Consider the following 16,717-nt stretch of genomic DNA (forward strand, 5'->3'; position numbering starts at 1 on the left):
TCACCGATGAGAGGCCTCATCATCGGGTAATAGACCTTCCACACCGTCTCCAGAGACATCCTGCTGTCCATGTAAATGGCTCCAGCCAGAGACTCAAAGATGTCCCCCATTGCCTTTGGGACTTCGATGTCCTCCTCCTTCTCCTCGTCTTCTTCAGAGCGTCGCAGCTGAAGAAGAAAACACAGCTGCTTACTGACGGAAAGGGAAACAGACTGATGATCTTCGGCGTTCCCAGAGAGTGACGGAGAAAATCTTCATTAGTGAAGATCAGAACAACGCTGGTAGGAGCTACTGCTGGAAGATCAGGGTCTGGACCTGCTTCTGTGGGTTCTGATGACCCACGATGCACTTGTTCTGCAGAACCAGCTGGCTTAACCCAGGGTTTCCACAATGTGTCAAAATAAAAGCTGCCACACCTTCTGAATGAATGAATTAAAACAACGTACCTTCTGAATGAATGAATTAAAACAACGTAGCTTCAGAATGAATGAATTAAAACAACGTACCTTCTGAATGAATGAATTAAAACAACGTACCTTCAGAATGAATGAATTAAAACAACGTACCTTCAGAATGAATGAATTAAAACAACGTACCTTCAGAATGAATGAATTAAAACAACGTACCTTCTGAATGAATGAATTAAAACAACGTAGCTTCTGAATGAATGAATTAAAACAACGTACCTTCTGAATGAATGAATTAAAACAACGTACCTTCAGAATGAATGAATTAAAACAACGTACCTTCTGAATGAATGAATTAAAACAACGTAGCTTCTGAATGAATGAATTAAAACAACGTACCTTCTGAATGAATGAATTAAAACAACGTACCTTCTGAATGAATGAATTAAAACAACGTACCTTCTGAATGAATGAATTAAAACAACGTACCTTCAGAATGAATGAATTAAAACAACGTACCTTCTGAATGAATGAATTAAAACAACGTACCTTCAGAATGAATGAATTAAAACAACGTACCTTCTGAATGAATGAATTAAAACAACGTAGCTTCTGAATGAATGAATTAAAACAACGTACCTTCTGAATGAATGAATTAAAACAACGTACCTTCAGAATGAATGAATTAAAACAACGTACCTTCTGAATGAATGAATTAAAACAACGTAGCTTCTGAATGAATGAATTAAAACAACGTACCTTCAGAATGAATGAATTAAAACAACGTACCTTCAGAATGAATGAATTAAAGCAACGTACTTTCTGAATGAATGAATTAAAACAACGTAGCTTCTGAATGAATGAATTAAAACAACGTACCTTCAGAATGAATGAATTAAAACAACGTACCTTCTGAATGAATGAATTAAAGCAACGTACCTTCTGAATGAATGAATTAAAACAACGTACCTTCTGAATGAATGAATTAAAACAACGTACCTTCTGAATGAATGAATTAAAACAACGTACCTTCAGAATGAATGAATTAAAACAACGTACCTTCTGAATGAATGAATTAAAACAACGTACCTTCTGAATGAATGAATTAAAACAACGTAGCTTCTGAATGAATGAATTAAAACAACGTACCTTCTGAATGAATGAATTAAAACAACGTAGCTTCTGAATGAATGAATTAAAACAACGTACCTTCAGAATGAATGAATTAAAACAACGTACCTTCAGAATGAATGAATTAAAACAACGTACCTTCTGAATGAATGAATTAAAGCAACGTACCTTCTGAATGAATGAATTAAAACAAAGTACCTTCAGAATGAATGTCGGGATATACATGAACCCTCTGGGGTAATTAGCCGTTTTGGACTAATTTAGAGTTTTCCTTTGTATTTCCAAAATAAAAGCCCTAACCACTGCCTTATGTGGTATCAATCTTTTCAGTACAACCTGGACTTTATGAATCTATACTTATTTTATTAATTTGGCAATAATGTACATGCATTTTGGAGTGGGGAGTGGCTCCGTCTCACGCCGCGGAGATCGAGATCTGCAGCTGCGCGGCGCCGCCCACTCCTCTTGTTGGATCTCCGAGGAGCTGGACCTCGGCCTTCATCCTCTACCTCATCATGACCCAACTCTTCTGTGAGGAAGGATGGATCTGCCACATCGTCATCAACATCCTCGCTGTTTGCCTCAGACTCCGGCTGTGAGTCTCCGCCCACTTCCTGATTCCAGTTAAAAGCAGCCGTACGATCTGAACTGCCTGGTGGGCATTTATCCTTCCCATCATCCTTTCTATAAGCCTAATAAAAGCCTACTGAACTGCAGAGACAACATATCTGTCCGGATCGCTCCAAAATATGAAGTTTACCATCAACATCTGTCTAATTGTTGTTACTCCGCTCGCGCCACTCCTTCCCCGCGAAGCGGCTCTTTTTTGAGCACATCTGGTTCCTCGTGCGGCCCTCCTCTCTCTCTCTCAGCTACATAATGATGCTGTATGTGAGACTTCCACCAACAGCAAAAGGATCTCATGTGTTCATGTTCACAAGCACGTTCCCTCTCACGGATTACTAAACTGCTGTTTTGACAAGTGATCAGATTGTCTACAAACAGGTGGTTTGTTAGTTTAGTATAACTCCGCGTTTACGTTGCCTAGTAACACAACTTAAACACTGGGGTGTAGTTTATAATCTCCTTTTTAAAGCTGAACTGAAACCGAAACTCATGGAGGCGGAGCCTTGCTGCTACAGCGTCCCAGAGGGTTAAAACAACGTAAAAAGGAGACTCACAGTCTTTATCTGTGCTTGTATACTAACCATCATCACAGTTTAAAGGAAACTTATGAATGTATTTTACTTTGAAAACCAGTACTGCCGGTTTTCCCCGTGTGAAGGAGCCGGCTTCTGTGCGGAGCGCTGCTCTGACGAGTAAAGGAAAGCCACCGGGAGAGAAACGGTACCTTACATTTTCATGTTTTTTATCCAGAAGCTGTTTCCTACATGGTCCAGCTCTGGTTCAGCGTCTCCAAAAGCAGCAACGCTCACGGACTCCCCCGCCCCTCTGTGACGCTGCACATGTGCCCGGGGCTTTCCACTTTCATGAGCAGAAACTGCCCGTGCAAGTCCGAGCCCACCCAGATTCATCCAAGTCAGACTCACCTCAGAGTCCATGCCCTGCATCTCATTCTTCTCCAACTGAAACTGCACAAAGTCGTCAATGACGTAGAACAGCTCCGGCGAGATGGACTTGAAATACTTGTGGTAGTCATATTTCACAGCCAGCGAGGCAAAGATGGTGTTGTTGACGAGTGCCGAGCGCAGGTCGGTCAGCACGCCGGGCGAGTGCTGCCGCGGGTCTTCGTAAAGGTGCTTCGTTATGAGGTAGTCTAAGATTGCATCGCCAAGAAACTCCAGTCGCTGGTAACAATCTGAGGAGACAGGGCCTGGGCTAAGGTCAAAGGTCAAAGCAGCATCAGGTTGAAAGTGTGACTGTGGCTTGGGTCTGACCAGTGATGGTGTTGTAGTGGTAGGAGGCGTGGGTGAAGGCCTGCAGCAGGTACGCCTTGTTCTCAAACCTGTAGTTGATTTTCTTCTCAAAGTTCTCAAAGCCAGAAATCAGGTGATGCAGCGTCCGCTCAGCGTCCGGATGGTCCAGCATGCAGCGCGGCGGGATCTTCAGCCAGCCGTAAGTCTGGTCCACAGCTGGGTGTGCACCACCAAGCACCACTGCAGCTCGCTGGAGTTCCCTCTCCACCGGTAAGACCTGCAGCCAGCAACAGTGATGAGTTTACATCCTGGTCCAAAACCAGTGAGACCAGAGCCTTCGGGACACACTCAGTACCGATACAGATGGGTGGTTTTATTCATGACTGCAGTGGGAGTGGCGGTACGGCTTCAAACATCCCTGAACACCTGGCTGAAAGTCTTATGGACCTGTAGCCATGCTGTCCCCACGTGGACAACTCGTGCCTAGATCAGGAGTTCTAAAGGATCTAGTCTTACTTTGATGCACCAATGCTTTCATAGTTGAACAGGAATACATGTTGTCAATGGGACTGTACGTGTCACACAGGAAATGAGGTCATCAGTAGCTATATTCACCCCTCCTCTTCCTCTCTGCAGCCCAACAACACGATGCCTTTCTGAGGGACGTCTTTTACCAGTGCATCTGCGACTCGGTGCACAAGTCACCATTGATGTAGATTGGGTTTACGTTCATAAGAATTAATTATAAAGAATTGCTACGAGTCAAAAAAGACACGAGTCCCACAACTCCCACTGAACGCGAGTCCCACAGGACGCAAGTTCCACAGGACACAAGTCCCACAGGACACGAGTCCCACAACTCCCACTGAACGCGAGTCCCACAGGACGCAAGTTCCACAGGACACAAGTCCCACAGGACACGAGTCCCACAACTCCCACTGAACGCGAGTCCCACAGGACGCAAGTTCCACAGGACACAAGTCCCACAGGACACGAGTCCCACAAGTCCCACAGGACACGAGTCCCACAGCTCCCACTGAACGCGAGTCCCACTGAACGCGAGTCCCACAGGACGCAAGTTCCACAGGACACAAGTCCCACAGGACATGAGTCCCACAAGTCCCACAGGACACGAGTCCCACAAGTCCAATAGGACACGAGTCCCACAGGACACAAGTCCCAAAGGACACGAGTCCCACAGGACACAAGTCCCACAAGTCCCACAGGACACGAGTCCCACAAGTCCCACAGGACACGAGTCCCACAAGTCCAATAGGACACTAGTCCCACAGGACACAAGTCCCACACCACACGAGTCCCACAAGACACAAGTCCCACAGGACACGAGTTCCACAAGACACAAGTCCTACAGGACACGGGTCCCACAAGTCCCACAGGACACAAGCCCCACAGGACACGAGTCCCACAAGTCCTACAGCACACGAGTCCTACAGCACACGAGTCCCACAGGACACAAGTTCCACAGGTCCCACAGCACACGAGTCCCGCAGGACACAAATCCTACAGTACACGAGTCCCACAGGACCCACAGGACACAAGTCCAGCAGGACACAAGTCCTACAGTACACGAGTCCCACAAGACACGTCCCACAGAACACAAGTCCAGCAGGACACAAGTCCCACGAGTCCCACAGGACACAGGTCCAACAGGACACAAGTACCACAGCACACGAGTCCCGCAGGAAACAAGTCCTACAGCACACAAGTCCCACAGGACACGAGTCCCACAGGACACAAGTCCCACACCACACGAGTCCCACAGGACACAGGTCCAACAGGACACAAGTACCACAGCACACAAGTCCCACAGGACACAAGTCCCACAGAACAGGAGTCCCACAGGACACGAGTCCCACAGGACACGAGTCCCGCAGGACACGAGTCCCACAGCACACGAGTCCCACAGCACACGAGTCCCGCAGGACACAGGTCCTAAAGCACACCAGTCCCACAGGACACAAGTTCCACAGGACATGAGTCCCACAAGTCCCACAGGACACGAGTCCCACAAGTCCCACAGGACACGAGTCCCACAGGTCCAATATGACACGAGTCCCACAAGACACAAGTCCAGCAAGACACAAGTCCCACACCACACGAGTCCCACAGGACACGAGTTCCACAAGATACAAGTCCTACAGGACACGAGTCCCACAAGTGCCACAGGACACAAACCCCACAGGACACGAGTCCCACAGGACACAAGTTCTACAGAACACAAGTCCCACAGGACATGAGTCCCACAAGTCCCACAGGACACGAGTCCCACAGTACACAAGTCCCACAACACACGAGTCCCACAGGACACAAGTCCTACAGGACACGAGCCCCACAAGTCCCACAGTACACGAGTCCCACAGGATACAAGTTCCACAGGACATGAGTCCCACAGGTCCCACAGGACACGAGTCCCACAGCACACAAGACCCGCAGGACACAGGTCCTACAGCACACCAGTCCCACAGGACACAAGTTCCACAGGACATGAGTCCCACAAGTCCCACAGGACACGAGTCCCACAAGTCCAATAGGACATGAGTCCCACAGGACACAAGTCCAGCAAGACACAAGTCCCACAGGACACAAGTTCCACAGGACAGGAGTCCCACAGGACACGAGTCCCCCAGGACACACATCCCACAGGACACAAGTCCCACAGCACACGAGTCCCACAAGTCCCACAGCACACGAGTCCTGCAGGACACAAGTCCTACAGCACACAAGTCCCACAGGACACAAGTCCCACAAGTCCTACAGCACACGAGTCCCACAGGACACAAGTTCCACAGGATATGAGTCCTGCAGGACACAAGTCCTACAGCACACGAGTCCCACAGGACACAAGTCCCACAGGACACGAGTCCCACAGAACACACGTCCCACAGGACACGAGTCCCACAGTACGAGTCCCACGGGACACAAGTTCCACAGCACACGAGTACCACAGGACACAGGTCCAACGGGACACAAATCCCACAGGATACAAGTCCCACAGCACACGAGTCCCACAGGATACAAGTCCCACAGCACACGAGTCCCACAGGACACAAGTCCCACAAGTCCTACAGCACACCAGTCCCACAGAACACACGTCTCACAGGACACGAGTCCCACAGTACGAGTCCCACGGGACACAAGTTCCACAGCACACGAGTACCACAGGACACAGGTCCAACAGGACACAAATCCCACAGGATACAAGTCCCACAGCACACGAGTCCCGCAGGAAACAAGTCTTACAGCACACAAGTCCCACAGGACACAAGTCCCACAGGACACGAGTCCCACAGGACACGAGTCCCACAGCACACGAGTCCCACAGGACACAAGTACCACAGGACACGAGTCCCACAAGTCCCACAGCACACGAGTCCCACAGGACACAAGTCCCACAGGACACGAGTCCCACAGGACACGAGTCCCACAGCACACGAGTCCCACAGGACACAAGTACCACAGGACACGAGTCCCACAAGTCCCACAGCACACGAGTCCCACAGGACACAAGTACCACAGGACACGAGTCCCACAAGTCCCGCAGGACACAAGTCCTACAGCACACGAGTCCCACAGGACACAAGTTCCACAGCACACGAGTCCCGCAGGAAACAAGTCTTACAGCACACAAGTCCCACAGGACACAAGTCCCACAGGACACGAGTCCCACAGGACACGAGTCCCACAGCACACGAGTCCCACAGGACACAAGTACCACAGGACACGAGTCCCACAAGTCCCACAGCACACAAGTCCCGCAGGACACAAGTCCTACAGCACACGAGTCCCACAGGACACAAGTTCCACAGGACACGAGTCCCACAAGTTCCACAGGACACGAGTCCCACAGCACACCAGTGCCACAGGACACAAGTTCCACAGGACACAAGCCCCACAGAACAGGAGTCCCACAGGACACGAGTCCAGTATTGTTATATCGTAGAACTTTTTGGAGGATGAGTACAGGAACCCAGCTACCTAATGCTGGGAGGGCACCCCTAGACCTCTGGTCTTGGTCTGGATCAGAGCTCATGCTCTGTCAGACAACCCGGGCAGAAAGACCCAACTCACCTTCAAGCCCAGAGAGCAGAGGAACATCTGGGCAGCTCTCTCGCCACAGCTGGTCAGATAGCAGCCCAGAAGAGCCTCCACGCAGTCAGCGATGCTCTTGTCGGCAATGCACTGCTCCGTGTGCAGGTCGTAGGAGATGGACTGCTTCCCTAGATCAGTGCCACAGTTCTCCTCCGATGGGTTCCAAAACCCCACCACAAAGTCATCTTCCTCCCCCACCTTGCTAGGGTCCAGGTAACACATGGCGTCCCAAGAGCTGTAATCGAATTCCTCAGCTGCTATCGCTTGCTCAGCAAAATGGGCAGGCTTCTTGGGGGCTTTCCATTCATAGGAGGGGTCCAAGGAGGGGGAGGAGCCTGAAGCTGGGCTGGGGGAAGGGGGAAAGGTGCTCAGAGAGATCTTCTTTCCAAAAGCGCCAGAGCCCAGAAGCATGTTGTCGATAAAGCGGATGTGCTCCTTGTAGTACTCCAGGTCATCCTCCATGTTGACGTCATCTTTTGGCTCATCTTTCAGCAACAACTCATCTTCATCCAAGTCCTCACCCACATCATCCCGCTCCTCATCTTCAAAGTCATTCACAGACCTCCCGTTGGACACTAGCTCCTCTCTCGCCTGGAAGAAGAGGACATCAGTCAGCTTCATTATGAAGGTCGGGTCAGAAACAGAGTCGTTACAATATCCCTTTTTTAACCTGGCTGTAAAAATACAACAAATTAGTAAAACAATGCCTGGACTAGAGCCGATTGTGAAGAACCGTGAACTGCAATGCAGTCTCTCTTAAAAAGGACTTGGACTGGACAAGTCACAAGGGACAGAAAAAAGGGAAAAGCCACAAAAGACCAACGAGGTCCTAACCCCACCCCCTCTTTCACCCGACATGTAAGCGTCGCGTAACGTCTGTTAAACGTACTTCGTAGCAATAAGCCGTCGTTATGGCGGACGGGTTCCTTTCCATTGGCCGTGAAGCATCAGGTTTTAGACGCATCCCAAAAGCCTTAAGACGTGTAATGTACTTCCAGAACGCATCACATTCTACAGTTCAGATCCGGTCAGACAGTAAATCAAACATGAAAGCAGTGTAAAACATCAACACTTTCAAAATAAAAGTCATGTGCAAATTTCCAGCTGCTTAACTAGTAACCTTGCAGGAGCAGCTGTGTGGGGTTTGCTCTCCTTTTGCATATGCCACCAGTTGGATGGGAGCTTGTGGGTTAAACGTCACTTACATGCATCCAATGTACAGGCTGGACAACCCTAGAGTACTACAACTGTACTAGAATGTAGTACATGTCAGCCGGAGGGTAGTAGAACTTAAGGCTGAAGCTCAGCGGTCGCTAGTGATAGTTACAATCGTTAAGCTAATTCAGGCTTGGTGATGGATGTTAGCACGTAGGCTCAAAGCCGGGGGCTAGCCAGCTTGTTTCGGTACCACAGAGTTTGATACCCGACTTCCCTAGACAGACAGCAGTGCATGTGCAAGAGCCTAACGTCGTCAGTCGCTGCAGGCCAGATGTAAGCACAGCTAGCAGCATAGTAGAAAGAACGTTCTCTAAAGTTTGGGTCCACTAAATGCGATGTGAGACTGGGTGATGACGACAATGACAACGTTGTACATTAGGCATCCCTGTTGCCAGTAGTCTCCTTTAAGGACACACTTTCACCATTTGGCTATCTTCTGTGGAGTCACAAGTCAGTCTTTGTTTTATTGTGATTTTATTTTTTACTGTGCTGCAATTCCTAAGTTCACTTTCATTATTACTCATTTGACCTTTTTTTAGTGTGTTTAAATATTATTTAACTACGCTTTTGGGTCATTATTGTGAAAGTGTACAGGACCATGGGCTACTACAAAGGTAGTGGAAGGTGCAATCGAAAATGTCGACTTTGGATAGGAAAAGTCTATTGTTAGAAAATGAATGTCAAAAGGAATGAAGATCCAGGGTAAAGGGTTAGTGCTTGGTACCAAATCGATTCAAATGTCCAATGTACCCATCCCTAGTCACGGACGTGTTAACGTTTATGTCACGACTTTTTCGTTCTCCAGTTTGTTACGCGTCTGTCGCTAGATACGTCCGCTTCCGTCTGTCGCTAGATACGGCCGCGTCTGTCTGTCGCTAGACACGTCTGCGTCTGTCTGTTGCTAGACACGTCTGCGTCTGTCTGTTGCTAGATAAGTTCACATCTGTCTCTAGCTACGTCTGCGTCTGTCTCTAGATACGTCCGCCTGTCGCTAGATACGTCCGCGTCCGTCTGTCGCTAGATACGGCCGCGTCTGTCTGTTGCTAGACACGTCTGCGTCTGTCTGTTGCTAGATAAGTTCACATCTGTCTCTAGCTACGTCTGCGTCTGTCTCTAGATACGTCCGCCTGTCGCTAGATACGTCCGCGTCCGTCTGTCGCTAGATACGTCAGCGTCTGTCTGTTGCTAGACACGTCTGCGTCTGTCTGTTGCTAGATAAGTTCACATCTGTCTCTAGCTACGTCTGCGTCTGTCTCTAGATACGTTCGCCTGTCGCTAGATACGTCCGCGTCCGTCTGTCGCTAGATACGTCCGCGTCCGTCTGTCGCTAGATACGTCCGCGTCTTTCCGTCGCTAGATACGTCCGCGTCTTTCCGTTGCTAGATACGTCCGCGTCTTTCCGTCGCTAGATACGTCCGCGTCTGTCTGTCGTTAGATACGTCCGCGTCCGTCTGTCTCTAGATACGTCCGCGTCCGTCTGTCGCTAGATACGTCCGCGTTCGTTTGTCTCTAGATACGTCCGCGTCCGTCTGTCGTTAGATACGTCCGCGTCCGTCTGTCGCTAGATATGTCCGCCTGTCTCTAATTACGTCCGCGTCTGTCTGTCGCTAGATACGTCAGCGTCTGTCTGTCGCTAGATACGTCCGCGTCCGTCTGTCGCTAGATACGTCCGCGTCCGTCTGTCGCTAGATACGTCCGCGTCTTTCCGTCGCTAGATACGTCCGCGTCTTTCCGTTGCTAGATACGTCCGCGTCTTTCCGTCGCTAGATACGTCCGCGTCTGTCTGTCGTTAGATACGTCCGCGTCCGTCTGTCTCTAGATACGTCCGCGTCCGTCTGTCTCTAGATACGTCCGCGTCCGTCTGTCGCTAGATACGTCCGCGTTCGTTTGTCTCTAGATACGTCCGCGTCCGTCTGTCGTTAGATACGTCCGCGTCCGTCTGTCGCTAGATATGTCCGCCTGTCTCTAGATACGTCCGCGTCTGTCTGTCCTAAGATACGTCCGCATCTATCCGTCTCTAGATACGTCCGCGTCTATCCGTCTCTAGATACGTCCGCGTCTATCCGTCTCTAGATACGTCCGCGTCTATCCGTCTCTAGATACGTCCGCGTCTATTCGTCTCTAGATACGTCCGCGTCTGTCTGTCGCCAGCTACGTCCGCGTCTGTCTGTCGCCAGCTACGTCTGCGTCTGTCTCTCGCTAGATACGTCCGCGTCTGTCTGTCTCTAGATAAGTCCGCGTCTGTCTGTCGCTAGATAAGTCCGCGTCTGTCTGTCGCTAGATACGTCCGCGTCTGTCTGTCTCTAGACACGTCCGCGTCTGTTTGTCTCTAGATACGTCCGCGTCTGTCTGTCGCCAGCTACGTCCGCGTCTGCCTGTCTCCAGCTACGTCCGCGTCTGCCTGTCTCCAGCTACGTCCGCGTCTGCCTGTCTCCAGCTACGTCCGCGTCCGCCTGTCGCTAGATACGCCCGCCTGTCGCTAGATACGTCCGCCTGTCGCTAGATACGTCCGCGTCTGCCTGTCTCCAGCTACGTCCGCGTCTGCCTCTCTCCAGCTACGTCTGCCTGTCACTAGATATGTCCGCGTCCACCTGTCGCTAGATACGTCCGCCTGTCGCTAGATACGTCCGCCTGTCGCTAGATACGTCCGTCTGTCGCTAGATATGTCCGCGTCCGTCCGTCGCTAGATACGTCAGCCCGTCACTAGACTAGATACGTCCGCGTCCGTCACTAGACTAGATACGTCCGCGTCCGTCAATACACTAGATACGTTCGCGTCCGTCAATACACTAGATACGTCCGCGTCAGTCAATACACTAGATACGTCTGTCTGTCGCTAGATACGTCCGCGTCCGTCCGTCGCTAGATACGTCAGCCCGTCACTAGACTAGATACGTCCGCGTCCGTCACTAGACTAGATACGTCCTCGTCCGTCAATACACTAGATACGTCCGCGTCCGTCAATACACTAGATACGTCCGCGTCCGTCAATACACTAGATACGTCCGCGTCCGTCACTAGACTAGACGCGTACGCGTCCGTCACTAGACGCGTACGCGTACGCTCACTAGATGCGTACGCGTACGCTCACTAGATGCGTACGCGTACGCTCACTAGATGCGTACGCTCACTAGATACGTACGCGTACGCTCACTAGATGCGTACGCGTACGCTCACTAGATGCGTACGCGTACGCTCACTAGATACGTACGCGTACGCTCACTAGATACGTACGCGTACGCTCACTAGATACGTACGCGTACGCTCACTAGATACGTACGCGTACGCTCATTAGATGCGTACGCGTACGCTCACTAGATGCGTACGCGTACGCTCACTAGATGCGTACGCGTACGCTCACTAGATGCGTACGCGTACGCTCACTAGATGCGTACGCGTCCGTCACTAGATGTGTACGCGTCCGTTACTAGATGCGTACGCGTTCGTCACTAGATGCGTACGCTCACTAGTTACGTACGCGTACGTTCACTAGATACGTACGCGTACGCTCACTATCTCCCTCCCACCTGCTGGTCTGCAGCTGGTCGATGCGCCGCAGTGGCAGCTCCCATTGGAGGCTTCAGGATCCCGCCCATCCCCACCTCCCCATCGGACTCTGATGTTGTATCTGTGCTGTCTGTGCTTCCATGTGAAAGGAGTTTTTTTTTGTATAATAGAGTTACTCCCAGCTGGGGCTAACTCTGCTATGCCTTTTTTTTTACCTACCCCCACTTATCCTCATGTAACACCCTTTTCATCTATCTATTAAGGTAGCGTGACTCATGTTGCGAATGACCGCAGTCACCAATTCTTGTTATGTGTCTTACCCACGTATGTCTGATCTTTGAATTGTGTGTGCTGAAACTGAATTTCATTTCTCAGTATGTCCTGCACATGTGGTAGAAATGACAATAAATGACTTTGACTTGACTTGACTAGATACGTCCGCGTACGCTCACTAGATACGTCCGCGTACGCTCACTAGATGCGTCCGCGTCCGTCACTAGATGCGTCCGCGTCCGTCACTAGATGCGTACGCGTCCGTCACTAGATGCGTACGCGTCCGTCACTAGATACGTAGGAGTCCGTCACTAGATTCGTCCGCGTACGCTCACTAGATACGTCCGCGTACGCTCACTAGATACGTCCGCGTACGCTCACTAGATACGTCCGCGTACGCTCACTAGATACGTCCGCGTACGCTCACTAGATACGTCCGCGTACGCTCACTAGATACGTCCGCGTACGCTCACTAGATACGTCCGCGTACGCTCACTAGATACGTCCGCGTACGCTCACTAGATACGTCCGCGTACGCTCACTAGATACGTCCGCGTACGCTCACTAGATACGTCCGCGTACGCTCACTAGATACGTTCGCGTCTGTCACTAGATACGTTCGCGTCTGTCACTAGATACGTTTGTCTCATACTTTTTTGAGGCGGAATGACGATGCTGTTGACTAAGTTAAAAGAAGCGGCATCCTGACCAATCACAGGTTTGCAGACAGATATTTAGAAAGGTGGGCTCTACTCTGTCCTTGCAACTACAGACAAAGGCATTGCGTGTCACTGGACCGATGCAGACGAAGAAGTATAAACTAGCCTTAAGATCCACGCTGCTCTAGCAACAGTCCATGACACCCGTCACCTCCCAGCTCTGCAAAGAGCAGCAGGTCCAGAAGCTAGCACGTCTGGTTGACCGACCCTGACCTGAGATGCACCAACCTCGTCTAGGTCCAGTTTGTCGGTGCTCCTGTCCTGGTTCACCACGTAACCAGGGGGAAGCCAGTTCACAGGAGGATCAAAGATGGACACCACCATTCTGCTGGGGAGACCCTTCTTCTTCCCCAAACGGTACAGGTTACAGTTGCTCACCTGGAGGACAGGTAGACAAGGTCAGTGGGGTAAGGACATTCTCAACCAACAACAATCCATAGAGCTCCACCAGGTCCAATCTCTTAGCTTTTTTATGATAACGTTTTTATCTTCAGAGTGGTGGTAGCATGAGGACGGAGGTTGACGGTGCTGATTCTGCAGCTATGTGTTTAGATGAAAACTGTTTATCAGATACTAGGGGTGGGAATTGATAAGCTTTTATTAATATCAGTGGCATTGTTGACTCTATCGATCCAGTTCCCTCATCCATTCCAGAGTAGTCAAACAGGAGGGAAAAACTAACTACACACAGCTGCTGCAATAACTGTCCGCCTCTGTATGATAAATGATCAGCTGTACCTGTACGGGTTGGAAACACCTTTCCAAATGTTCTCCTTTATGCTCCCTGTGAAGGCGGAGTCATCTTCTGGTTCGGTGCAGTGTGGCTGCAGCTTCAGCAGAGTGGGAAACATCTCCCCACAGGTCAGACCTTTGTCCCTGGAGTCTGCTAGTGTGAAGGTGTGTATATAAGGCTGATGGCGCTAACATGACAGGCTGCTAGCTGGTTAGTTACCTGCACTGTGATTTTCGTCTTGAGAGGCGCTTTACAAAAGATCGTTTTCTTCCTCTCCTCATTAACAGGAGACGATGTGCAAAGTTCTCGAAGCGGGTCAACACGTGTCGGTAACTTTAGGTTATCTCGTATTTTGTGCCCAAAGGCTTTTGTATATTTTTGATGCTTCCTCTACTTTGCAATTATTGCCGGTTACCCTGTTGTCGTGCTTTCTTGTAAAGTATAACCAAACGTTTGTGCCGCATAGACGCCATGTTTTCTGCTTCCGTAAGCTATGCAACGTGCGCGGTGACGTCATTTGTGACTACTGGAACTAATAAGGTGAATTGTTTACAAAAGTGGTGAACGATTCCTAGGAATTGAAACAATGGGTACCGGTTCTCGATTTTAATCCATATCAGCTACACTTGTGTTCCCTCACAGAGCACTGCTCACCCATCTGCTGGGTTCTGGACCCCTAATCCTGGTCTTCTGCCTCACCTTTTTGCTGCGCATGTAGCTGAGCCGGCCCTCATGGGCATCCGAGTAGGTGCAGAACAGGTAGGTAGTGATGGCGTGTTTCAGGAAGGAGTCTCCCAGCATCTCCAAGCGCTCCAGGTTGAATCCGTCGCTGGCATTGGACAGAGTCAGAGCCTGCAAGATCAGGCCGGGGTTGGGCCCCAGGTTCCTGGGGGAGTCTTGGTTGACGGTGAGGTTGGGGAAGTCTGAGGTAGCGTTGTCATGGTGAGAGGTTCTCTCTGTGGTACATTCATGCAGGGGGTGGGGAGGACAGGGGCTGAGGGGGTGTGGCACAGGAACTGAGGTAGAGTCAAATCTGGGTTCGGAAGAGCTGCACTCCTGTTGGTGCCCGTCGCGGTCAAATGTAGTGCCGTTGGTTAGGGTCTGGGTGCAGGGACCCTGGGGATGGCTGGGAAGTGTTTGGGGGGTGAGATTCTGGTGCCTACAGTCAGCTTCATCAGTGCAGGACTCGGGACAGGAGCTGAATGTCTTGATATCGATGGATCTCTTCCAGCCAAAGTCCAGGTTCGGGTACCTGGCACAGACAGAATGGGTCGCTTCAGCTTGATAAAGTGCAGACTACACACCCACAGGGAACAAAGGGAAAGGGGTCAGAGGTCACCAGTAGATACATCTGTTCTTTAAAACATATGAAGTGGGCTGTTCAATCAGGAAGAGCCCGGTTCTGATCTGGATCAGTCAGAAACGGACCGAGAAGGCAAGCTGAGTCAGACTTGAATCAGAACATCCAGATTTTACTGGTTTCTATTTTAGGAGCTTCATGTTGGTTGGACGGGTGATCGCCAGAAGAATCTTTGTAAGAGAGGTTTGAAGCTCAGAAGGAATAAACCAGGTTTCAGCTCCAGCAGAACCCCTCAGAGGGTTTTATGGTGCGACACAAGGTGGACTTTTTCCAGCTGAGCTCAGTCTGAGGGTTTAGTTCTGACCCGATTGCTACTGCGGGGACTGACCTGTATGGAACTTTAGCCTCGAGTTTTAAACATCAGGTAAGAAATTTGGGAGTCATGGGACAAGCAGCTTGATTTGTTTGTGAAGACCAGCTTCTTTAAGCCCTGTCTTTTGGCTCAAGTAAACTACAACTACTACTACAACCTAGAAGGAGCCATACAAGCTTTTATCAGCTTCCTTTTGGACTACTGCAATGCTCTGTATACAGATCTAGCAAAGAAGAGCAGCTAGTCCAAAACACAGTAGCACATCTGCTCAGTCCTCAGCTCATTTCTTCATTGTGGTGCTTAAATGTATGCACCTGCCTAATATTGCTATTGCATACTTTCTAACTCCTATAAACACCAGTGTGTGATAAATGTAATGTTTATACAGGAAAACCATGGAGATGAACAAGGCAGCCAAACTTTCACACCCTACTGTAACCAGGGGCGTCGGACTGGGGGGGGGGGGTACCGTTTACCCAGGGCCCACTGCAGGGAGGGGCCCTGAGACAGCTTTGAATAAAAATGTTTTATTGTTGTTATTTTTTTCCCCCAACTTACTTAATGTCTTAATAAACGTCCCTTTACCTGGATAAAGAGGTTAAGAAACAGAATTTCACCTTAAAAATAATAACTGAATAATCTCTGAGGCATCTATCACCCCTTAAAAATGTGCAAAGTGGTTTAGTCCACACCAGCGGCCAGGGGCTGCCCGGCTGCATGTACAGCTATGAGACATGGCAGATGCCGACAGCCAGAGCTGGAGGCAGGAGAGTCAGTCATGTCTTTTCCCAAGAAAGGGAAATCTGGCGTCCAGAAAAGAAAACAAGGAGAAAAAGTTAATTGAACAGAAGCAAGTATGGACTAGGTTTTTCAAGAAGGAAGGTGAGCAGCAGCAGAACACAGTTTTAGCTGATATTAGCTAGCTCTCAGAAGCTGCATTCATGTTAGGTGTTCAGTGTTAAACGCCTTTAGTTTCACCATCAAGATCAAATATAAATTAATTAGTGTTGTCAGTGAAAACACTAATTAATATATATATTAATCAGAATTATTATCGCGGGCGGCCGCC

General features: G+C 49.7%; 2 protein-coding genes across 4 annotated transcripts in view; both read right to left on the reverse strand.

The window, feature by feature from the left end:
- dicer1 (dicer 1, ribonuclease type III) overlaps window positions 1–16,717 on the reverse strand; it is a 90,877-nt gene that overhangs the window by 389 nt on the left and 73,771 nt on the right. For both annotated transcript variants that reach the window (XM_070547150.1, XM_070547149.1), the window contains 6 exons: window positions 14,675–15,227; window positions 13,471–13,620; window positions 7,505–8,116; window positions 3,437–3,692; window positions 3,089–3,357; window positions 5–167 (listed from right to left, as the gene is read on the reverse strand). In XM_070547150.1, the coding sequence (XP_070403251.1) occupies window positions 5–167; window positions 3,089–3,357; window positions 3,437–3,692; window positions 7,505–8,116; window positions 13,471–13,620; window positions 14,675–15,227 (2,003 nt within the window). The remainder of the gene's footprint in view (window positions 1–4; window positions 168–3,088; window positions 3,358–3,436; window positions 3,693–7,504; window positions 8,117–13,470; window positions 13,621–14,674; window positions 15,228–16,717) is intronic.
- On the reverse strand, window positions 108–3,082 carry LOC139063939 (uncharacterized). 2 transcript variants are annotated; one of them, XM_070547160.1, is made up of 2 exons: window positions 1,377–3,082; window positions 108–1,316 (listed from the first exon to the last, which is right to left on the reverse strand). In XM_070547160.1, exons 1-2 carry the CDS (start codon window positions 1,761–1,763, stop codon window positions 396–398), a joined length of 1,308 nt encoding a protein of 435 aa, XP_070403261.1. In that variant the 5' UTR covers window positions 1,764–3,082; the 3' UTR covers window positions 108–395. The 2 variants fall into 2 exon arrangements, with proteins under 2 accessions (XP_070403261.1, XP_070403262.1); XM_070547161.1 differs by having other exon boundaries at window positions 108–956; window positions 1,047–3,082.

The sequence above is a fragment of the Nothobranchius furzeri genome, chromosome 18 (assembly GCF_043380555.1).
Source record: "Nothobranchius furzeri strain GRZ-AD chromosome 18, NfurGRZ-RIMD1, whole genome shotgun sequence".
In the NCBI taxonomy this organism is placed as follows: domain Eukaryota; kingdom Metazoa; phylum Chordata; class Actinopteri; order Cyprinodontiformes; family Nothobranchiidae; genus Nothobranchius; species Nothobranchius furzeri.

What these genes read in the sequence shown, in the direction of transcription:
- LOC139063939 (XM_070547160.1), bottom strand. Translation starts at nt 1,763, where the DNA reads ATGTATATCCCGACATTCATTCTGAAGGTACTTTGTTTTAATTCATTC. An exon ending in TTAATTCATTCATTCAGAAG is followed by an intron (nt 1,317 to 1,376) that starts GTACGTTGTTTT and finishes TTCATTCAGAAG; the next exon opens with GTACGTTGTTTTAATTCATT.